This window comes from Neoarius graeffei, chromosome 26 (genome assembly GCF_027579695.1).
Source record: "Neoarius graeffei isolate fNeoGra1 chromosome 26, fNeoGra1.pri, whole genome shotgun sequence".
Lineage (NCBI taxonomy): Eukaryota > Metazoa > Chordata > Actinopteri > Siluriformes > Ariidae > Neoarius > Neoarius graeffei.
In genome coordinates, this window is record NC_083594.1 from 24485984 (window position 1) to 24509668 (window position 23685).

The window sequence follows — 23685 nt, forward strand, 5'->3', positions numbered from 1 at the left end:
AAAAAAAACCTACAAAGTGATCTACCGTACCAGTCAAAAGTTTGGACACACCCATTCATAGCACTGAGGGAATGTGTCCAAACATTTGACTGGTACTGTATATAGTAAGTGAACCTGATAAAATGGCTCATGAGTTTAGATATCAAATAGGTATATGTTTAACTGAATCATTTGCTTTCTACATGATTCCTTATGATTATATACAGTAAATCACATCACCATTTCTAATTTGATCTGATTCCATATTAGATAAATCACAATGTAATTTCATACATTGTGAATTCGAGTCCATATTATCTACTGCACTTTTACTTTGAATTAAATATTGATTGCTGGTGGCATAACTGCACAGTCTTCATCACCATGTCTCACTATATTATAAATGGAAATATGTGGATTAACCAAAAGCATTTTCTTACACTGAGCATTCTTATTTATGTAATGGCATAAACTCTGAATTAAGTTGTATTAACATACAATTCCATTTTAAGGTGAAGGATGAATTCCCTTTGAATATGAAGCCCAATTGTAGATACAGGAAAAGAGTAGGAAGAAGGAGAAAATCAGTGCAAGGTTGCATGATTGACTGTATAAAAATTGTACAGGTAAGAGTCTCATTGTCAAGTCTGTATAATAGCAATACTAATAACTAATTAATAGTTGAAAATAGGCATCACGGTGGTGTAGTGGTTAGCACTGTTGCCTCACAGCAAGAAAGTTCTGGGTTCGAGCCCAGTGGTTGATGGGGGCCTTTTAGTGTGGAGTTTGCATGTTCTCCCCGTGTCTGCATAAGTTTCCCCCAAAGTCCAAAGACATGCAGGTTAGGCTAATTTGTGGCTCTAAATTACAATATGAAAATACAATATACAAAATACAATATACACTTGCTTCAAGTGACATCATTAAGCTGTGTTTATATAAGATTATTTCTGAATTTTAAACATTTCAAGATCAAAGTTTCCAACAAACCTCTTGTTAGATTCTTTACAATATTGTGTAAATTAGATTTTTTTCCCCTCAAAACTATACCTTTAACATGCATTTCAAGTGATGATAGATTTGACGTGTAAACGTACACAGCAGACATTGTAATTGAAAGGTAATTGAATCATTCTCCAGAGATCATCTGGCTTGATATACTCCTTACAGTGTGATTGATCAGGCTGGCATTAGGGAAAAGGTATTTCCCCACAGAAAACCTCAGGTTATTTTTAAAAAGTACTGAAAAGAAATCATCCAAAAGATGACCCTAGTCATAAAATACAGTTTACAGTCATTTATTTTGCCACTAGAGTTTCTGTAAACACTGGCTGTACAATAGAATAATATGTTGTGATTCAATTCCTGCTGTGGTGACAGATGGGTGACTTCCCACACTGTACATAGATAGTGTATGTGCATATTGGCTGGGAGAAATGAGATCTTATATATATAAAATATGGGAATGTGTTTCTCTAAGGATCATGCCTGCTGCCCAGGATACTTTGGACGTGACTGTTTTAAATGTCCGGGAACTGTGGACAACTGGTGCTCAAACAATGGCAAATGCCAGGATGGACTTTGGGGCAGTGGGGAGTGTCTATGTTATGAAGGGTTTCATGGCACAGCTTGTGAAATGTGCGAGCCTGGAAGATATGGCAAAGACTGCAAATCAGGTAACATCCACATTATATGATCTCACTTAAGTCATTTTATAGACACTTCACTCAGAGTTAGTAGCCAGAAGCATGAGTGTAAGTCTCAGAGTGTACATGGTTGCACTCTTGAGTCCTTTGTAATTTTTCTTCTTCTTTGTCCTTTTGTTGTTGTTTTTTTAAAATGTTTTTCTTATTGTTGCTCTCAAGGAGAAAAGAAATTTAACCACTGATTAGTCTTAATTTTGGCAGCTAATTTGGATTTTGGTCACCTTTGTAAAGTGAGTGTCTGAAGATTGGAGGAAACATTTTGCATTCCAGTTTGAGACATTTTTGTCTCATAAAATTCTTGTGTACTGACCAGGTTTATGGTAAAGTGTCAGTGTAAATACTGTGACATCCCGAGAGGCTGCGTCTTGGAGGGGCTCCAAACCACTGGCAGCTATAACTCCATCTGGTGGTGGAGTTGAGAACTTCACCCCCCAGCACACAACACGGCAACACACCTGTGGCCAATGAGGGCCTAATAAGTAAGAGGGCTTTGTGAGAGCTCAAAACTCTCAGTGTGAGGGTGGAGGGGAGAGGAGCGAGGTTCATGGACTCTCCTGCTGAGTGGATCCTGCTGGGCGGAGTATTCATCGACATGCTTATCTGGAATTCTTACCTGAGGGATTTGTCACTGAAATACTTGCCTGTGTTATGAATGCCTGCTACTGGACCGCCACCAGGCTGAAGACCACAGGGATTGTTGACTGGACTCCAAGTAAGGCAGAAGATTTTGTTTGTTCTGTGAAAAGGATATTGGACTGAAGGAAACCTGCCTATAATTTTGTTATTCTAAAGCCAGAGACATTGTTTGAGTTTGACTTTTGGGAATCCATCTTCGTTTGAACATTGGACTTTGATATATCTTTTCTGTTTAATCTCCTGGCATAACATTAAAAATCTTGATTTATTCTAACCTTTGTGTCCTTGCACTGATTGAAGGGTCCCATGGAGAGCCAGCCAACCTCTCGTGATGTCACATATGGTGGAGAATGTGGGCAGTTCAATCATCAATAATAGTGTGTGTACGAGGAGGACACTGAACATTTGATTGCTTAATTTCCCTGTTAGCCATAGTCCCTCCATACAGCAAGATGGAGGAAATTTTGAAGGCCCTCATTGCAGGCCAGCAAGCCCAAATACAGGCGAGTGCAGCCCTCCTGGAGGAACAAAGGAAAGCCAACCAACTGAAGGCAGAGGAGTTGCAGCTACAGAAGAGAATGGCTGTTCGGAGTGTGGGCCCAATAAAGGCAAGTAACTTTATCTCCAAAATGGGGGCCACAGATGATGTTGAGGCATACTTGCACACCTTTGAAGCCACGGCCACTAGGGAAGGATGGCCCAGGGCACAGTGGGTTGGACTGTTAGCCCCATTCTTAACGGGAGAATCATTGAACGCTGTCTGAGACCTACCCCCTGACAAGACTATGAACTATGATGCTCTGAAGACGGAGATCCTCAGCAGACATGGGCTCACCAAGTTCGGTATGGCTCAACGCTTCCACAGCTGGACCTTCCAAGCAGACCAGGCTCCCCGTGCACAGATGCACGAACTTTCCAGAATCGCGAGGAAATGGCTGGAACCTGAAAAGACCACAGTGGCTGCAGTAGTGGAGGCCATTGTCATGGATCACTACATACGAGCCCTGCCATATGAGGCGAAGTGCTTCGTCAGCCAACAAGCCCTAACCACAGCTGAATTGACTGTTGAAGCTGTGGAAAAGTACCAGGCCACAACAGAAATGCTCCGTGCTTCCAGGAAGGACCTCAGGACTGTGCCCCCGCTGTCGACAGGGGGAGGCTGCCCCAAAAACCCCAAGGTGTCCAGCCCAGCCACAGCAGGACCTGGCTATGCTCCAGGGGGAGCCAGAAGGCAGCCGGGTCCGGTTAGAATTCCCCGTGATGGTGACACCCGACAATGCTTCCAGTGTGGGGATATGGGACACATGTCTTGGCAGTGTGGGAAATTGGTGGACGAGCCTATGCCCACTGCAGGGTCCTTCAGCTCACCATCCGCCCAGCTGTTTGCATCACTCGTCGGGCCTGCAGACGGGCCCCCAGATCGACCCCCCCCCCACCTGCCCAGTGATGGTGAATTGCCATGATGTCGAAGCATTGTTAGACTCGGGTAGTCGGGTCACCTTGGTGCATAAGGACCTGGTGGATCCATCGTGTCTGACCACTGACAAAGTTCTCCCAGTTTCCTGCGTCCATGGAGACACCAAAGAGTACCCCACCACTGAACTAAAAGTGACCACCACCAGGGGGACTATACACATGAGGGTGGGAGTGGTTGATTCCCTCCCTGTTCCTGTTCTGATTGGGTGAGATTGCCCAGCCTTCCACCTGCTGTGGAGAGAGATCCAGCAGAGGCCAGCCTGGGCACCCTGCAGTCAGAGGGGTAAGACTCGTCCTGCAAACACACAAGTGCCACCCGCACAACCACTCATCCCCGCGTTTGCCCTCGCAGGGATGACAGGCACCCAGGCCGACACACAGACTGGCCCGGACACTGGAGAAGGGAATATGGCCCTGGAAAGCTCTCCAAGCTCAAATGAGGAAGATGCCCTAGGCATCGAGGAGCTTCCCCCTCTCACAGGCCAGTATGGTACTGCCCAGTTGCAGGATCCCACGTTTGCAAATGCCTTAAGAAATGTGCAGGTGCTAGAGGGTGTACTGCTAGGGGACAGAGCAAGCCCTACATACCCCCATTTTGCAATTATATGTGGCCTACTGTATCAGATAGTGAAGAAAAATGACGAAGTGCATGAACAGCTCCTTGTACCACAGCCCCACCGGGCAACTGTGCTCAATCTGGCACACACACATCCACTGGGGGCCCACCTAGGTGTAGAGAAGACAAAAGAGAGGATCTTACAGCGTTTCTTCTGGCCTGGAGTGCATAAGGAAACAGAGAATTACTGTTGTAGTTGCCCAGAATGCCAGAAGGTGGTGCCTAAGCCCCCATACCGTAACTCGCTCATCCCCTTACCAATTATCGAAACTCCTTTTGAGAGGATTGGACTGGATATAGTTGGTCCTTTGTCAAAAAGCTCCAGGGGGCATCAGTACATCCTGGTCATCCTGGACTATGCGACCCGGTACCCTGAGGCCATCCCCCTGAGGAAGGTGACCTCCAAACAAATAGCCAAGGAGCTGTTCCTCCTCTCCACCAGTCTAGGAATTCCAAAGGAGATACTGACGGACCAAGGCAGCCCGTTCATGTCCAGAGTGATGAAAGAACTGTGTGCCCTGTTGAGGATCAAACAGTTGCGAACATCTGTCTACCACCCCCAGACAGATGGATTGGTCGAACGTTTTAACAGGACTCTGAAGTCAATGCTGAGGATGGGTGGAACTGGGACCAGCTGCTGCCATACCTGCTGTTTGCAGTGAGAGAGGTACCCCAATCTTCTACTGGCTTTTCGCCTTTTGAACTTTTGCTTTCTTACAGACCCAGAGGGCTGCTGGACATTGCCAAGGAGGCTTGGGAGGAGCAACCCTGCAGACAGCAGACCCTGATCGAGCATGTCGGGGCCATGAAGGAGAGAATGAGGGCTGTCTACCCGATAGTGTGGGAACACATGGAGACTGCTCAACGGCAACAGCAGGCCTCCTACAACCGACCTGCCCAGCCAAGAGAGTTTAAGCCGGGGGACAGAGTGCGGGTCCTGGTGCCGACTGTGGAATGTAAGTTCCTGGCAACCTGGTAAGGACCGTATGAGGTCATCAAGCGGGTAGGAGAAGTGAATTATAAGGTGAGACAGCCTGATAAAAGAGAACCTGAGCAGATATATCACGTTAACCTCTTGAAAAAATGGCACGCCAGGGAAGCGTTGTTCAGTTGTTTGCCCCCGACAGAGTCCAAAGAACCCGCCAGAGAGGAGGTTCAGGTGGGGCCAGGCCTATCCCCACACCAGCGGCAGATGACCCTAGAGCTGGTGGACCGCAACCGAGATGTCTTCTCACTCCCCGGGCACACAGAGGTGGTCCAACACGAGATCCGCACCGTCCCGGGCCGAACAGTGACCCAGCGTCCCTATTGTGTGCCGGAGGCTCGCAAGGTGGCTATCCAGGAGGAGGTGAGAAAGATGCTAGAGCTGGGAGTCATCGAAGAGTCCAAAAGTGACTGGGCAAGCCCCATCGTCCTGGTTCCCAAACCAGATGGGTCGGTGAGATTCTGCAATGATTATCGCAAATTGAATGAGGTGTCAGAGTTTGATGTCGATGACTTAGTAGACTCCTTAGGACATGCCTGGTTCCTCACCACTCTGGACCTTACAAAAGGCTACTGGCAGGTGCCCCTGACCACAGCGTCAAAGGAGAAGACGGCCTTTGCCACACCAGAAGGTCTCTACCAATACACACGGCTTCCATTTGGTCTGCATGGAGCGCCGGCCACATTCCAGCGCTTAATGGATCGGGCCCTTGCTCCCCACAAGAGGTATGCAGCTGCATTTTTAGATGATGTTGTCATTCAAAGTCCAGATTGGGACAGTCATTTACCCCGTGTACAAGCTGTGCTTGATTCCCTCAGAGATGCAGGTCTGACGGCAAACCCGAAAAAATGCAGGCTAGCCTTCAGTGAAACCAATTACCTGGGGTACACCGTGGGCTGGGGACTGGTCAAGCCACAGGAAGCGAAGCTGCGGGCCATACAGGACTGGCCGCGACCCCTCACAAAGAAGCAGGTGAGGTTGTTTTTGGGCCTAGCCGCCTACTACCGGCGTTTTATTGCCAATTTTGCCTCCATTGCTGCACCCCTGACAGATCTGACAACCAAACGGCACTCAAGAATGGTGAAGTGGAATCCCGCGGCAGAGGCAGCCTTCATCAACCTGAAGCAGGCCCTCTGTTCCAGTCCGGTTCTGGTGGCACCAGACTTCAAGAGGGAGTTCGTTGTTCAGACAGACGCTTCAGAGGTGGGGCTGGGGGCTGTACTCGCTCAAGTGCATGAAGGTGAGGAACATCCCATCCTATATCTGAGCAGAAAACTACTCCCAAGAGAGAAGAACTATTCAACAGTTGAAAAGGAGTGTCTCGCCATTACCTGGGCCCTGGAGTCCCTACGATATTACCACCTGGGCCGGCGTTTCACGGTGATCTCTGACCACGTCCCTCTGCAGTGGATGGCCAAGAACAAGGAGACAAACAGTAGGGTCACCAGATGGTTTTTAAGGTTGCAAGTGTTTAACTTCTCTGTTGTCCACAGGGCTGGCAGGCGCCATGGCAATGCAGACGCCCTGTCCTGGCGAGATGCCCTCTTTGTGACCTTCAGCCCGACGAGGACGTCAGTCCCGAGGGGGGGGATGTGTGACATCCCAAGAGGCTGCGTCTTGGAGGGGCGCTATATTCCACGGAGATGGCTCCAACCACTGGTAGCTATAACTCCATCTGGTGGTGGAGTTGGGAACTTCACCCCCCAGCACACAACACAGCAACACACCTGTGGCCAATGAGGGCCTAATGAGTAAGAGGGCTTTGTGAGAGCTCAAAACTCTGTGTGAAGGTAGAGGGGAGAGGAGCGAGGTTCATGGACTCTCCTGCTGAGTGGATCCTGCTGGGCGGAGTATTCATCGACATGCTTATCTGGAATTCTTACCTGAGGGATTTGTCACTGAAATACTTACCTGTGTTATGAACGCCTGCTACTGGACCACCACCGGGCTGAAGACCACAGGGATTGTTGACTGGACTCCAAGTAAGGCAGAAGATTTTGTTTGTTCCGTGAAAAGGATATTGGACTGAAGGAAACCTGCCTATAATTTTGTTATTCTAAAGCCAGAGACATTGTTTGAGTTTGACTTTTGGGAGTCCATCTTTGTTTGAACATTGGACTTTGAGATACCTTTTCTGTTTAATCTCCTGGCATAACATTAAAAATCTTGATCTATTCTAACCTTTGTGTCCTTGCACTGATTGAAGGGTCCCGCTGAGAGCCAGCCAACCTCTCGTGATGTCACAATACTTATTTGAGGAATCTATTCCTCCTCTTTACATGGCCTGTGTCCTAAAACAATTGGTATGTTTTACATGCATGCATAAAGTGAATGTACATTGATTAACACTAAAAAGTGACCCATAGCCTGTATGAGCCTCATGCAGGTGACAGAATAAAAGGTGGCATTGACCAAACCTCTTTCCCTTTACTCTCCTATTAAGAACTCTCTAATACAGTATAAAATATTGTATATGTGCTTAGTGTTTTACATAATAGGCTAGGCTTAAGATTACACAAACTAGGAGTATACTAATTGGTGAATCACCAATCACCAATGGATGAGAAGTATAAATGCATTAGCAATCAATTACATCCAAATAGGGGTTTAGTTGTAATTCCTGATTCTTGTTATTTACTTCATTACTTTCCATTTTCTCTAGCTTTCAAGTCATGTAAAAGTTATTTTCCAGTTTTCTGAATTGTCTGCGATGACCTTGCTATTCTCGTTTGTCTTTGAGCAGACTGCCACTCTGAATTATGATATTGATTCCTGAGGAAGCTTTAATACAGATGCTAAAATTCAAACAGTCTCGATAGTAATGTTGATGTCTGGCTAAAATTTCATAAGTGATGTTGTAAAGCCCATTAACAACTCCAACTGTCCTAATAATAGCCTGCTTATATAGAGCAAGCATATTTAAGTACAATTAAGCAAGAATACATATTTGTCTCATGTTTAGAATGTCACTGTGAGCATGGAAAATGTCTGGATGACATAGATGGTAATGGGCAGTGCATCTGCTACAAAGGTTGGAAAGGAGTGAACTGTTCTGTAGGTGAGTGCCAGAAATTCTATTAGAATATTTCAATAAATAAACAATGATTTGTATATTGTTAGTAATGTTACTTGTTCAACCCTGGAAAATCTCCAATAAATTAACTTAATCTCATTTTTCAGAGATCGTTAATGATGCATGCGGAGGCATTTGTGATCAAAATGCCAAGTGAGTGCACAAGACAGTGCAAAGAACTATAATCAGCTCTCCATGTGTAGTTTTTATGTTGTGCTAATACAAACTGCTGTTTTTGTGTCTGTGTAACTTTTCTTTCAGCTGTTTTTCTCCGAGTTCAGGAGTAAAACCAATGTGTATTTGTGTGGCGGGTTACCATGGAAACGGCACCTTCTGTCAAGGTCTTCTTTAAATGAATTTTATTTATTTATTTTTTACTATTATGAGGAACAATGAGAACATAATGCATATACACTGAATGACCACTTTACTAGGAACACCTGTACCCCTGCTCGTTCATGCAATTATCAATAATGTGGCAGCAGCACAATACAGATACTGCTCAAGAGCTTGAATTAATGTTCACAACAAACATCAAAATGGGGGGGGGAATGCCATCTCAGAAATAGGAAAAGGACACGAGGATGTTTTATTAAACATACATTCATGTCAACTACTGCACAGAGCTTTATAAATGATCTCCCAGAGTTATCAACTTTGATTGGGTCACTATCAGCCCCTGCAGAACTTAATCAGGCAACTGAATGCTTACAGTCAACATTCCACCATACCTTAGATCAGGGGTTCCCAAACTTTTCCATGCCAAGGCCCCCCGAACAGCATTAGCTTCTGGCCGGGGACCCCCTTTGCAAACCCACAGACAATGCTACAAAATATGTAAAGAAACATCAACTTTTAGAATGTTTTCTCTTACTTTTATTCAATAGTCAATAATTGTTACATTTGTTTAGCATGAGAATATTATTAACTAACATGTTTTCAACACAAATATTTTCGCACTGAACAATAAACTGTATAACCTCCTGTAGTACCTGATTCAACTCGTTATCCATCCTTTTTGTGACCAGTGCCTCGCAATGGAGCATGCAGTGTGTGACCACTACATGCGGGGCCTTCTGCTTAATGAGAGCGGTCACTCCACTGATCTTCCCGGTCATTGCCACGGCTCCGTCCGAACACCCCCCCACACAACGGCTCCAGTCCAATCCGTTAGACTCAATGTAATCGTCCAAAACTTGAAAAATGTCTTTCCAAGTAGTTCTTCTTTCAAGTGCTTTACAAAATAGTATTTCCTCCACAAATATTTCCTGTGAAATAAATCTGATGTACACAAGCAGTTGGGCCTCATTGGATAAATCTGTGCTCTCATCCAGCTGATGTGTGAAGTATTCGCTGGCTCTCACCCGATCCAACAGCTGAGCAGATGCGTCTTAAGCCATGTCACCAATCCGTCGGCTCACGGTGTTATCAGAGAGTGGGACAGCATCGTTTTTTTTTTTTTTTTGGCAGCATCCTCACCAAGCAATTCTCGGACAATGTCTTTGGAGGCTGGTAAAATCAAATCTTCTCCAATTGAGTGAAGTTTTTTAACACGAGCAATGTGGTACGAGGCTAAAAATGATGCCTTCAGGGCCCACTCAGGGACAGTAGCTTGCTGGGTGAATGCAGCAGATTGCCTGACCAAATGCTGTTCTTTGCGTCTGAAGAAATTTGTTTTTTTTCGGCATCTGTCGGATGTTTTTGTACCAAGTGACGCTGAAGTTTCGAAGGTTTTAAGCACTCGTTTGACAGGGTCTCCAGACAGAGGACGCATTTCGGGCAATCATGGCCATTTTTCTGTATGGCTGTAAAGCCATACTTAATGTATGCTGCCTCATGTTTTTGGATTTTAATTGGCCAGGACTTCTTAGGTTTTTTTCGCAACAGTGTCCTCCACAGCAGGGCTGTTGGTTTGTTCCTTCGGTCTCTTCTTCAAAAACCTGTCCATTTTGCGCTAGCAATACGCTAGCTTGAGGAGCAAAGCAGCTTGATAAATGGCGTAAACCGCAACGTCACAGGCAATCGGAGAGATGAGCATGGCAAACAACGTTTTGATATGATTTATTATTATTATTATTATTATTATTATTAATTATATTGTATAATAATGATATTAAAAAACAAATTACAATATATTTAATAATTATTTTAAAAAAGTGTTTTTTCTGCAATTTTTTTATCGTCCCTCCAACTTTGAGGCCCCCCTAGCGCCCCCTGGCGGCCCCCACTTTGAAAACCACTGCCTTAGATAATGTAGCTCCTCTTAAAAGGAAAATGGTCAGCGACAAAAAATTAGCACCCTGGGATAATGATGACATTCGCACATTAAAACAGACCACTTGAAAATTGGAACGTAAATGGCGTCAAACAAAATTGGTAATGTTCAATTTAGCGTGGAAGAAGAGCTTCCTGAAGTATAGAAAAGCTCTTAGTGCTGCTAGATCAACATATCTCTCCTCCCTAACAGAAGATAACAAAAATAATCCTAGATTCCTATTTAATACTGTAGCAAAATTAACCAGGAATAAGTCCACTATAGACACATGCACACCTGTAGTATGTAGTAGCAATGATTTCATGAATTTTTTTAATGACAAAATTGAGAATATCCGACAAAAAATTCAAACTACTAATTTAAGGTCAGACAATGTAAGTGACCCTGTAGTTAACAATATAACTGTATCAGATCAGCAATTAGAATGTTTTACTCCCCTAAAAGAAACTGAATTACTTTCATTAATCTCGGCATCAAAAGCCTCAACTTGTGTACTAGATCCATTACCTACACGTCTATTCAAACAGAGAATACCTGAAGTAATTGAACTGCTTCTAAAAGTAATAAATTCTTCTCTTAGGATTGGCTATGTACCCAAATCCTTTAAACTAGCAGTTATCAAACCCCTGATTTAAAACAACCTGACCTTGATCCCTGTCAGCTGTCCAATTATCAGCCAATATCAAACCTCCCCTTTATCTCCAAGATCCTTGAAAAAGCTGTGGCACAGCAGTTATGCTTATATTTACATAGGAATAACATCCATGAAATGTATCAGTCAGGATTTAGACCTCATCATAGCACAGAGACAGCTCTGGTTAAAGTAGTAAATGACCTAATGTTGGCGTCTGATCAGGGCTGTGTCTCGCTGCTTGGGTTGCTTGACCTTAGTGCAGCATTTGATACCATTGATCATTCCATTCTTCTGGATAGACTAGAAAATGTTGTGGGAGTTAAGGGAATGGCCCTCTCCTGGCTCAGGTCTTATTTAACTGATCGCTATCAGTATGTTAATGTAAATGGTGATATTTCTAGACGTACTGAGGTAAAGTTTGGTGTTCCACAAGGTTCTGTCTTGGGTCCACTGCTTTTTTCTTTATATATGTTACCTCTGGGTGATATTATTCATAAACATTGTATTAGTTTCCACTGTTATGCTGATGACACACAGTTGTATGTTTCTGCAAAACCTGATGAGAGACACCAGCTTAATAGAATTGAGGAATGTGTAAAGGACATTAGACACTGGATGCTTATTAATTTCTTTCTGCTTAACGCTGACAAGACAGAAGTACTTGTACTAGGACCACATGCAGCTAGAAGTAAGTTTTCTGATTATACAGTAATTCTGGATGGCCTTTCTGTTTCTTCACGTGCAGCAGTAAAAGACCTCTGAGTGATTATTGACCCCAGTCTTTCATTTGAAACTCACATTGATAACATTATCCAGATAGCTTTTTTTCATTTCAGAAATATTGCTAAGATAAGAAATGTAATGTTACTACATGATGCGGAAAAACTAGTTCATGCTTTTGTTACCTCCAGGCTGGATTATTGTAATGCCTTACTGTCTGGATGTTCCAATAAGTGCATAAACAAGCTCCAGTTAGTTCAAAATGCAGCAGCAAGAGTCCTTACTAGAAATAGAAAATATGATCACATCACCCCTGTCCTATCCACACTGCATTGGCTCCCAATCGAATTTCGTATTGATTATAAAATACTACTATTGACCTTTAAAGCCCTGAATGGTCTTGCACCACAGTACCTGAGTGAACTTCTGGTCCTCTATGACCCGCCATGCCTACTTGGATCAAAAGGTGCAGGCTATCTGTTGGTACCTCGTATAGTGAAGGCTACACAGTCTGTGTTTAAGTCTAGGCTGAAAACATATCTGTTTAGTCAAGCCTTTTGTTAATGGTGTTTATGAGGTAAAAGTGTAAATCTGGAGGGTCCTCAGACATAGAGTGTTTTGGTAAACTGGGATATATGGATGCTGTCAGTCCCCCACTCGCTTGTTCACTCAAGTTTGTTGACGGTGTAGTGGCTGGCTGCTTTATGTCCCGGGGCTCCCTCATGCCTGTGTTACCTTCTGGCTCTCCCCTTTTAGTTATGCTGTCATAGTTAGTTGCCGGAGTCCCTGCTTGTACTCAGTGCAATATGTATACTGTTCCTACTTATTCAGGTGACATTGGGCATATCTAACAACCTGTGGTCCCCCCCCCCCCCAATCTGTCCCTCTGAGTTACATGTCGGTCCTGGGATCGAGATGCTGACCTCTTCTGCTCCTCGGACCTGCCTGATCCATCCTGGTGTCCTGTGTCTGGTTAGCGTCTCATCACATCGCTCCTGTGGAGGGCAGCCCCATGTGGACAGTTGGAGGTTGCGCCTGGAGGACGCTCTGGACTCTTGCAGTGGTGCTTTTGTGGCTGGGGACTGCAGTTGACTTGCTGACTTTAGGACTGCAGTTGACTTGCTGACTTTGGGACTGCGGTTGTCATGAACAGTTTTGTGCTTGGGTTTCCGTCGGTGGGGGGTTTATAGCATCAACGAAGCTGACTTTATGTTAGGACTGTTAATGTTATAGTCATGTTGTCTGTTGTTGCCCCAAAGAGGATGGGTTCCCTTTTGAGTCTGGTTCCTCTTGAGGTTTCTTCATGTCGTCTGAGGGAGTTTTTCCTTGCCACCATCACCACAGGCGTGCTCATTGGGGATAGATTAGGGATAAAATTAGCTCATATTTTAAGTCATTCAAATTCTGTAAAGCTGCTTTGCGACAATGTTTATTGTTAAAAGCACTATACAAATAAACTTGACTTGACTTTTCTGTTCTTCACCTGTACAATATTGTTGGAACTTGATGTGGTAGCCTATCCATCCACCTCAGTGTTTGACATGTTGAATGTTCTAAGATGTTTTTATGCTCACCACAGTTGTAAAAAAACAAAACAAAGCACCCCCCCACCACTAATTTTCTCCCTAAATTTTAGGTACAGTGCCTTGCAAAAGTATTCACCCCCTTGGTGTTTGTCCTGTTTTGTTGCATTACAAGCTGGAATTAAAATGGATTTTTTGGGGGTTAGCACCATTTGAATTACACAACATGCCTACCACTTTAAAGGTGCACATTTTTTTTTTTTATTGTGACACAAACAATAATTAAGATGAAAAAACAGAAATCTGGAGTGTGCATAGGTATTCACCCCCCAAAGTCAATACTTTATAGAGCCACTTTTTGCTACAATTACAGCTGCAAGTCTCTTGGGGTATGTCTCTATTAGCTTAGCACATCTAGCCACTGAGATTTTTACCCATTCCTCAGGGCAAAATTGCTCCAACTCCTTCAAGTTAGATGGGTTGCATTGGTGTCCAGCAATCTTCAAGTTATGCCACAGATTCTCGATTGGATTAAGGTCTGGGCTTTGATTAGGCCATTCCGAGACATTTAAATGTGTCCCTTTAAACCACTCCAGTGTAGCTTTAGCAGTATGTTTAGGGTCATTGTCCTGTTAGACCGTGAACCTTCGTCCCAGTCTCAAACCTCTGGCTGACTCAAACAGGTTTTCCTCCAGAATTGCCCTGTATTTAGTGCCATCCATCTTTCCTTCAGTCCTGACCAGCTTTCCTATCCCTGCAGATGAAAAACATCGCCACAGCATGATGCTGCCAGTACCATGCTTTATTGTAGGGATGGTGTTCTCAGGGTGTTGGGTGTGCACCACACATGGCATTTCTGATGATGGCCAAAAAGTTAAATTTTTGTCTCATTTGACCAGAGAATCTTCTTCCATGTGTTTGGGGAGTCTGCCACATGCTGTTGGGCAAAGTCCAAACGTGATTTTTTTTAAGCAAAGACTTTTTTTTTTTTCTGGCCACTCTTCCATGAAGTCCCACTCTGTGGAGTGTTTGGCTTAAAGTGGTCCTATGGACAGATAATCCCATCTCTATTGTGGATCTTTGCAGCTCCTTCAGTGTTATCTTTGGTGTCTTTGTTGCATCTCTAATTAATGCCCTCCTTGCCCGGTCTGTGAGTTTTAGTGGGTGGCCTTCTCTTGTCAGGTTTGTAGTGGTGTCATTTTCTTTCCATTTTGCTATAATGGATTTAATGGTGCTCCTTGGGATATTCAAAGTTTGGGATATTTTTATGACCCAACCCTGATCTATACTTCTCCACAACTTTGTCTCTGACCTGTTTGGAGTGCTCCTTGGTTTTCAAGTTGCCTGCTTAGTAGTGTTGCAGTGTCAGGGTCCTTCCAGAACAGGTTGATTTATACAAACATCATGTGACAGATCAATGGTTGTTTGTCTCTGTGTCAGCCCTGTGATGACCTGGCGACTTTTCCAGGGTGTACCTCGCACTCTCGCCCATAGTCAGCTGGGATAGGCTCCAGCTTGCCAGCGACCCTGTAGAACAGGATAAGCGGCTACAGATAATGGATGGATGTGACAGGTCATGTCACACTTTGATTGCACACAGGTGGACCTTAATCAACTAATTATGTGACTTATGAAGTGAATTGGTTTGACCAGCTCTTATTTAGGGGTTTCATATTGACACTTTGCACACAGGTGGATCTTAATCATCTAATTATGTGACTTGGATGAAGTGAATTGATCCACCTGTGTGCAATCAAAGTGTCAATATGAAACCCCTAAATAAGAGCTGGTCAAACCAATTCACTTCATAAGTCACATAATTAGTTGACTAAGATCCACCTATGCACACTCCAGATTTCTGTTTTTTCATCTTAATTGTTTGTGTCACAATAAAACAACAATGTGCATCTTTAAAGTGGTAGGCATGTTGTGTAAATCAAATGGTGCTAACCCTCCAAAAATCAATTTTAATTCTAGCTTGTAATGTGACAAAACAGGACAAACGCCAAGGGGGATGAATACTTTTGCAAGGCACTATAGTCTTGGCTAATTTTCACTCACCAGTCATGTCTCCTCTATCATGCAACAGCTACTGGCTGAGGGTGAAAGCTATGACGTCTTTTTGAACTGCTGTTTATGCTGTGTCACAGGGCAGTGTAACACAATCAGAGGAAAGTGTTATCTATCTCCTTCTGCATGCATGAGCTCACAGATGCCTACAATTGGCAAGCGTTTCTGTGAATGGCTCTCCCATTAACATGCTCTCCCACCCAGCGAGCACTTCTGGCCAAAGATGGCTCTAGTATTGTCAGGATTCAAACATACAACCTCTGTTGCATCACTCAGGGACTAAAGAGTGATTGTAATGGCCCTTTTCCACTACCCTTTTTCAGCTCACTTCAGCTCACTTCAGCCTGACATGGCTCGCGTTTCGACTACCTCAGAACAGCACGACTCAGCTCACTTCAGCCCTGCTTAGCACCCAAAACTCGCACGGTTTTGGAGTGGGGCTGAAGCGAGCCAAACCGAGCTGAGTGAGGCTGGGGGCGTGAGCAGACACTCCCCTATGCACTGATTGGTGAGGAGGAGTGTCCTCACATGCCCACACACGCCCCGCGAGCACGCTGGGATCTGTAAACACCGTAAACCCGGAAGAAGAAGAATTACGAATTACGAGAATTTCTGAAGCCTTATGCGCCTCGCCTCATTTATACGCTCTTGCCAGTATCTGTTGGCGTTGTCGGTGACAACAAGCCACAGAACCAAGACCAGCAACACTAACGACTCCATGTCCTCCATGTTTATTGTTTACTATCCGGGTCGTGAGACTACCGCTTAAAAGGTCACTGATGTCACTGTTTGCGCTGCTTAACGACATCACGTGACGTCCACCCACTTTCGCTAACTCCACCCAATGTGTCCACCCACTTCCAGCCAGCACAGTTCAGCGCGGTTGTAGTCGAAATGCAACTCCAACAGCCCCGCTCAGCTTGACTCAGCCCAACTCAGCACGGCACGGCTCAGCCCGACTCAGCCGCGTTTGTAGTAGAAAAGCGGCATTAGTTACCACAACCTTCATGTCAGTTCATACCTATCTAAGCATTTTCCTCTGCCTTGTGGATTTGCCACTCACTGGATGTTTTTTTTGTTTGTATTTTTTCATTATTCTGTATAAATTGTAGAGGCTGCTGTGTGTGAAAATCCCAGGAGATCAATAATTTTTGAAATACTCAAACCATATTATTGGCTGATTGGTTAATTGCATGAATGTGCAGTTGTACAAAATAAGAAGAGAGAGTAGGAAACAATAAAGTTACAGTCCTGTGAGACTTCCTGATCCAGGCAGATAAACAAGTAATTGTGAACCAGTCAGACAGCCGGAGTAATGACAGATAAGGAACAGAAAGCTGCAGTGGTGATAAATATTGCAATCCAATGTGACAGTAATATCCAAATATGAGAAGTTACAGGAACTGAAAATGTAACTAGAGAGAATGTGAAAGATGAGAACCAATATAGCTACATCAGTGACAGTAGTACTCAAGGCCATGAATGATAAGGGTGTTTACAAGAGTGAAATCCTGGTTTTGTTTACTCCTAACTGAATGATATAAAAAAAGTAATTTTATTTAGATAACTTGCCCCACCTCCTACCTCTATCCACATATTAATAGCTTATGATTGTATGACTGTTGCTATGATTACATCTCAGGCATTATCCTTGCTCAGTGGTTTTAATTAAATCATTTCAGTGCACTATGGCCTATAAATTATTTCTTTCTGTGTAATTAAATTAAAAAAAGTTTAATAAAAAAAAACATTCATGTTAGTGTAAGGTCAACAAAAAGAAAATCAACCAAATAAAATGTGTTGAATATCTCTGCCATAAGCATTGAGTTTCTATGCAACATACATTGGTTTTCATTGATATTTAAATTGAATTAATTTTAAGAAGACAGATAATGATAATTAAATGTTATTTATTTTTCCTAAGTGATGCAATGGCAAATGCATTAATACAAGCCTAAACCATTATTTATGTCACTGTCTTGATTACATTCTTGATTACAACTTGTGATGAGATTTGATTCAGAATTGTGATTAACGTTTTGACTGGCTCTACATTAGGAACATGCTGATGTGAAAAATTAATACACATCTACCACCTAATCAGAAAGTATTTTACATGGCCTTGGAAAATATAAAAACAAAAAATCATCATGTCTCACTATTCTAAAGGGTTATATATGTTTTACTTTTTTCTTTTCAGAAACTGACTTGTGTGCCGTCAATAATGGTGGTTGCTCAGAACATGCAACATGTACAAAAATCTTACCTGGAGAAAGGAGCTGCACATGTAATAAAGACTATACTGGAGATGGAACTGTGTGTCTGGGTAAGAGGTTTTAAAACATCAATATTGGAGAATATGCGAAAAGCTTTTATGGCAGTGTTTTGAACCAGTTTATATTCTGGCATTCTTAGTCTTTTAAGTCTTCAGACTAACTCTTTATGTTGAATTATGTGACTTGACTTTAAAATATAGTAGTCAACCATTATCCTTTTTTTTCCCCCTCTTCAGTCTATTAACACAAATAAAATCTGGGGGATATTAGCTGTACAGTATGTAGTGTAGATGAGCTCCTACCACAGAAAGGGGTTAATGTCAGTAGTTTGACTGATCTTGGGGTAAACCACACAATGTAAAGTGTAAAGTATATAAAAAGTCAATGAAACTAAAAGTAAAAACACAGCAAGTTTAGCCTATGAGTAATTTAGTGTGTACACATTCTTTTTTTTGTTTTGTTTTTAATCCCCCGCTGGCCGAAAGGCCCGAAGGGGGATTATGTCGTGGTGAAGTCTGTCCGTCCATCCATCCCGGAAAGGGTTCTCACCTTCTGAAATCAACTCCTCTCGCAATTTTTGGAGGAATTTCATGAAACTTGGCAAAAGGCTTTGTTAAAGGCTCCCCCCCTTTCTTTTTTCTTTCTATAACTCATGAGTCAACAGCACCTTCAATTTCGTTGTACCTTTGGAAAAGTGACAGACTTTATCTTATAGGACAGTAATATGCATATTGCAATTTTGTTTGCAATATATTGTTGCAGGGGATATTGTGCTCTCAGAACACTCTTGTTTTCAGCAGAAGAAGTAATATTGAAGTGTAAATATAGACCATTCTTCAACCATTATTAAGCGGATCATTGTTACATTAAAAAAATGACATCGTATCATGTGTCTGGTACATTAATATGACTTGCACAACTAACAACATACACAATATGGCCAAAAGTGTGTGGACACCATCACACCCACATGTGCTTGTTGAACATCCCATTCCAGATTTAGTCCCCCTTTTGCCGTTATAACAACCTCCACTCTTCTGGGAAGACTTTCCACTAGATTTTGTAGTCAGCATCCCAGTTCATCCCAAAGGTGTTCAGCAATGAAGTGGTCAGGGCTCTGAGCAGGCCACTCAAGTTCTTCCACAACAAATTTGCCAAACCATGTCTTCATGAAGCTCATTTTGTGCACAGGGATATTGTTATGCTGGAACAGGTTTGGCTCCTCAGTTCCAGTGTTAACTCATGTGATCAAAGCTACATCACATTTTCCCTGTCCTAGTAACATAGGTTGTAATAGCCAGAAATCTGCATTAGGTTCGACTCTAGAAATGAATTGGTCATGAGCACTGGGTAAAAGGGGGAAAAAGCAATAACAATGTTTATTAGGAACAATTCATAGAATTAGGAATCACACATGGAGAACAATAAAATAAACAATAATAATAACAGTCATGACCAGCAATATGCTGATAACCAGTCCAACACGGTGGGGTAGGTTGTTGATGATCAGTATGTTACAACACATTACAGCCCCTCCAGAATTGCTGGCTCACCATTGGATCACTCAGCAGTAGAAGAGTATATACAACAGCAACAAAAACAACACAATCTGAGAATCGCTTGAATTTTATCCAGAAGAAAAAAAAAAAAGTATAATCCACCAACACAAAAGCTTCTGGTGACTATTGCTCGCTACTAACAATAAGCAAAATCAACTTTTAAATGTAAAGTTGTTGTTTTCACTATCTGTGTAACTTTTCGCTCACAGCAACTTCTCACAATTTCCTTGGGGGTGGGGGACACAAATCTCCTCTCGCCAGTCATGATAGAGTGGGGAATGGAGAATTACAATTTTGACTGTACATTTTGGATGGGTTACACAGTGAAGGAAAATCTTAATCTAAAGCATACAAAAACATTCTATACAATTGTGTGCTCAAACTTTGTGACAACAGTTTGTGGAGGAACCACATATGGTCATGATAAGCAGGTGTCCACATACCTTTGGCCATATAGTGTATATAAAGGAGGTCAACAAAATAACAAACTCATTGTAGCACTTCGTATGGGTGGGTGGAGCACAGAAGGACGGCAGGCCAGAACTGAGTTCACAAAACTCTTTTATTTTCCCTTTTCAGTGGAATTTTAACTTTCCCAGCCACACACGCATGCATGCACACACACAAGTCGTCTGGTTGGGGAGAGAGCGCTCTTCCTCTGCGCTCTCTCTCCTTATATAGGGTGCAGTCACTGGGAAGACACACAAACACAGGTTAATTGACATCAGGTGTAGTGATTCTGCCACTTACCTTCCCTGACTCCGCCCTCTGGTCACAGACCGGTGCTTGACCACGCCCCGGCTGCCACATACCCCCACCGCCCGACTCAGGCTGGGCAGCCATCCGGCCTGCAGCCGACTCCCCCCCCCCCCCCCCCCCCTTGACGGGAGAGAAAGTCTGCCACAACCATCTGCGTCCCCGGCCTGTGGATCACCTTGAAGTTAAAGGGCTGGAGTGCCAGATACCAACGGGTGATCTGCGCGTTGGCATCCTTCATGCGGTGGAGCCACTGGAGGGGCGCATGGTCCGAAAAGAAGTGAAAGGGTGTCCCAGCAGGTAGTAGCGGAGGGCGGGGACCGCCCACTTGATGGCAAGGCACTCTTTCTCGATGGTGCTGTAGCGCCCCTCACGCACCGACAGCTTCCTGCTGATATACAGCACTGGACGGTCCTCCCCCTCCACCTCCTGGGACAAAACAGCCTCCAGCCCTCTGTCTGACGCATCCGTCTGTAACATAAAGGGGAGAGAAAAGTCAGGGGAGTGTAACAGTGGCCCCCAACACAGTGCAGCTTTCACCTCAGAGAAAGCCCGCTGGCATTGCTCCATCCACTGGACCGGATCTGGTGCCCCCTTTTTAGTGAGATCAGTCAGCGGGCTGGTGACATCCGAATAATTAGGTATAAACCTACGATAGTGGCCAGCCAGCCCCAGGAACTGTCTCACCCCCTTTTTGGTCTTGGGCCTCAGGCAGGCCGCAATCGCTGCTGTCTTGTTAATTTGGGGATGCACCTGCCCATTGCCCAAGTGGAAGCCCAGATACCGTACTTCCACCTGCCCAATCGCACACTTCTTCGGGTTGGCCATGAGACCTGCTCACCTCAGCGACCCAAGGACGGCCCTCAGGCATTGCAGATGCTGCGGCCAGTCATTACTATAGATTATTATGTCATCTAAGTATGCGGCCGTGTAGGTGGTGTGGGGGCGGAGGACCCTGTCCATAAGCCGCTGGAACGTAGCAGGCGCCCCAAACAGCCCAAAAGGAAGTGTAACAAATTGGTGTAAGCCAAACAGTGTGGAAAAGGCCATTTTCTTCAGGATAGTGGAGTCAAGGGGATCTGCCAATAACCCTTTGTCAAATCCAGTGTCGAGTAAAAGCGAGCCGTGCCTAGTCGATCCAGCAACTCAATACGAGGCATTGGGTATGCATTGAATTTAGACACCTCGTTGACTTTTCTGTAGTCTACACAGAACCGGACCGACCCATCAGCCTTGGGCACCAAGACCACCATGCTGCTCCAGTCACTGTGGGACTCCTTGACGATGCCCATTTCGAGCATGGCCTCGAGTTCTTCCCGAACCACCTTTTTTCTTGTGTTTGGGTAGCCTGTAAGGGCGGCTGTGCACTACCACCCCCAGGGGCGTCTCTATGTAGTGTTCTATGAGGTTGGTGCGGCCGGGCAGGGGTGAGAACACGTCCAAAAATTCAGTCTGCAACTGGGCAACCTCCGCGAGTTGGGTCGGGGAGAGGTGGTCTCCACAGGGGACCGGAGAGGTATGTGATGTCAATGTTCCCTTTTGAACCTCCGGCCCCAGCTCCGCCTTCTCCGTAACCACTGATACCAATGCCACGGGGACCTCCTCGTTCCAGAGTTTGAGCAGATTGAGGTGGTAAATCTGTAGCACCCCACCCCTGTCCGTTCGCCTCACCTCATAGTTGACGTCCCCGACTCGCCGTGTGACCTCAAAGGGTCCCTGCCACTTAGCGATCAATTTGGAGCTCTATGTGGGCAACAGTACGAGTACTTTATCTCCCGGTGCAAACTCCCTAAGGCGCGTACCCCTGTCATACAGGCGGGTTTGCCATTCTTGGGCCTGCCGCAAATTCTCCTGGGTTAGGTGTGTGGAGTTTTGCGCGCAGGTCAATAATGTATTGAATTTCATTTTTGCTCGGGGAAGGTCCCTCCTCCCAATTTTCTCGCAGTACATCTAGGATGCTGCGCGGCTTACGCCAATAGAATAATTCAAATGGGGAGATCCCTGGGAGAAGGATAGCCTGGGCCCGCCCATCCTAAGCGTGACACAACACGAGGGCCTGTTGCGAGCTTAGTCTGGCCAGGCAAGCTATCTACAGCTCTTCCAAGCTCCCGAAAAATCAGGAACCAATCAACTTTGAGCATCTCCAATGGCCCTGGGTAGAGGCGTGTTCAAGGCACTGACGTAGTAGAACTGCGACCGGAAGCCATAGATTGTTTACAGAATCTATGCCGGAAGCGCTTCATTCACGCTTCCGCATCTATTACGCATAGATGCTGTATTGAAAGCATTCAACGGGAAGTTCTCATTGAAAACGGAGCAAAGAGCAGCCCTGGAGGTATTTATTGAAAGGAAGGATGTTTTCGCCTTGCTCCCGACCGGCTTCGGTAAGAGTTTAATCTACCAGTTAGCCCCGTCGCGTCGCATACGTCAGAGGAAAGAGTGATGGGATTGGTTTAAGCTTCATCACAGCCTTTTCTGGCTTCGACCAGTAGCAAACTGAGGCATTTCAGGGAGGCGGGTCAACCACGGGCTCTGGGAAACGGTTGGGCTTAATATCTTGGCCAGACCAATAGCTCGGAGAGCTTTGAAGTCGTGTTAGCCAGGCTACCCCGTGGAGGCTTGTGGGACCTCTTGCACTGCAAATAACAAGGGTTCGAGCCATTTATCCCAATTACATGCGTCCTCGCGAACAAATTTTTAAATTGTATTCTTGAGGGTGCGATTGAACCGTTCAACTAAACCGTCCGTTTGTGGGTGATAAATGCTGGTGTGGATTGGCTTAATTCCCAATAACCCATACAGTTCGCTCAGTGTGCGTGACATAAACGAGGTGCCTTGATCAGTCAGAATCTCTTTGGGGATTCCGACTTGGGAGATGACGTGGAAGAGCGCTTCCGCAATACTGCGTGCTGAGATATTGCGAAGAGGCACTGCTTCTGGGTTTCGCGTTGCATAGTCCACTAGAACTAAAATAAAGCGATACCCTCATGTTGACCGATCTAATGGCCCAACAAGATCCATCCCAATTCTTTCGAACGGGGTCTCGATTAATGGGAGGGGGCGCAAAGGCGCTTTTGGAATGGCCGCTGGATTTACTAACTGGCATTTGTGGCATGCCGTACACCACCTACGGACATCGCCACGAATCCCTGGCCAATAGAACCGGGCCATTATTCGGGCTAGTGTCTTATCCTGCCCCAAGTGTCCAGCCATGGGATTAAAGTGAGCCACCTCGAATACTAATTCCCAGTGGCTCTTTGGAATCAAAAGCTGTGTAATCAGCTCCTTAGTCTGAGTGTCCTGCATTACTCGGTATAATCTATCCCTCATAATGGAGAAATAGGGGAAGGACGGGGTGGCGTTTGGCTGGAGCGTTTGACCATTGATTACTCTCACTTCGT

At 44.6% G+C, this 23685-nt stretch overlaps 1 protein-coding gene across 6 annotated transcripts in view; it reads left to right on the forward strand.

Annotated features, from left to right (window-relative positions):
• The window catches only part of stab1 (stabilin 1), a 403938-nt gene that overhangs the window by 188407 nt on the left and 191846 nt on the right, over positions 1–23685 (forward strand). For all 6 annotated transcript variants that reach the window (XR_009651684.1, XM_060910924.1, XM_060910926.1 and 3 more), the window contains 6 exons: positions 492–605; positions 1460–1655; positions 8361–8456; positions 8579–8624; positions 8733–8812; positions 17894–18019. Coding sequence is in view for 5 of the 6 variants with exons in the window: in XM_060910924.1 (XP_060766907.1) it covers positions 492–605; positions 1460–1655; positions 8361–8456; positions 8579–8624; positions 8733–8812; positions 17894–18019 (658 nt within the window). In the remaining variant the exon portion in view is untranslated. The remainder of the gene's footprint in view (positions 1–491; positions 606–1459; positions 1656–8360; positions 8457–8578; positions 8625–8732; positions 8813–17893; positions 18020–23685) is intronic.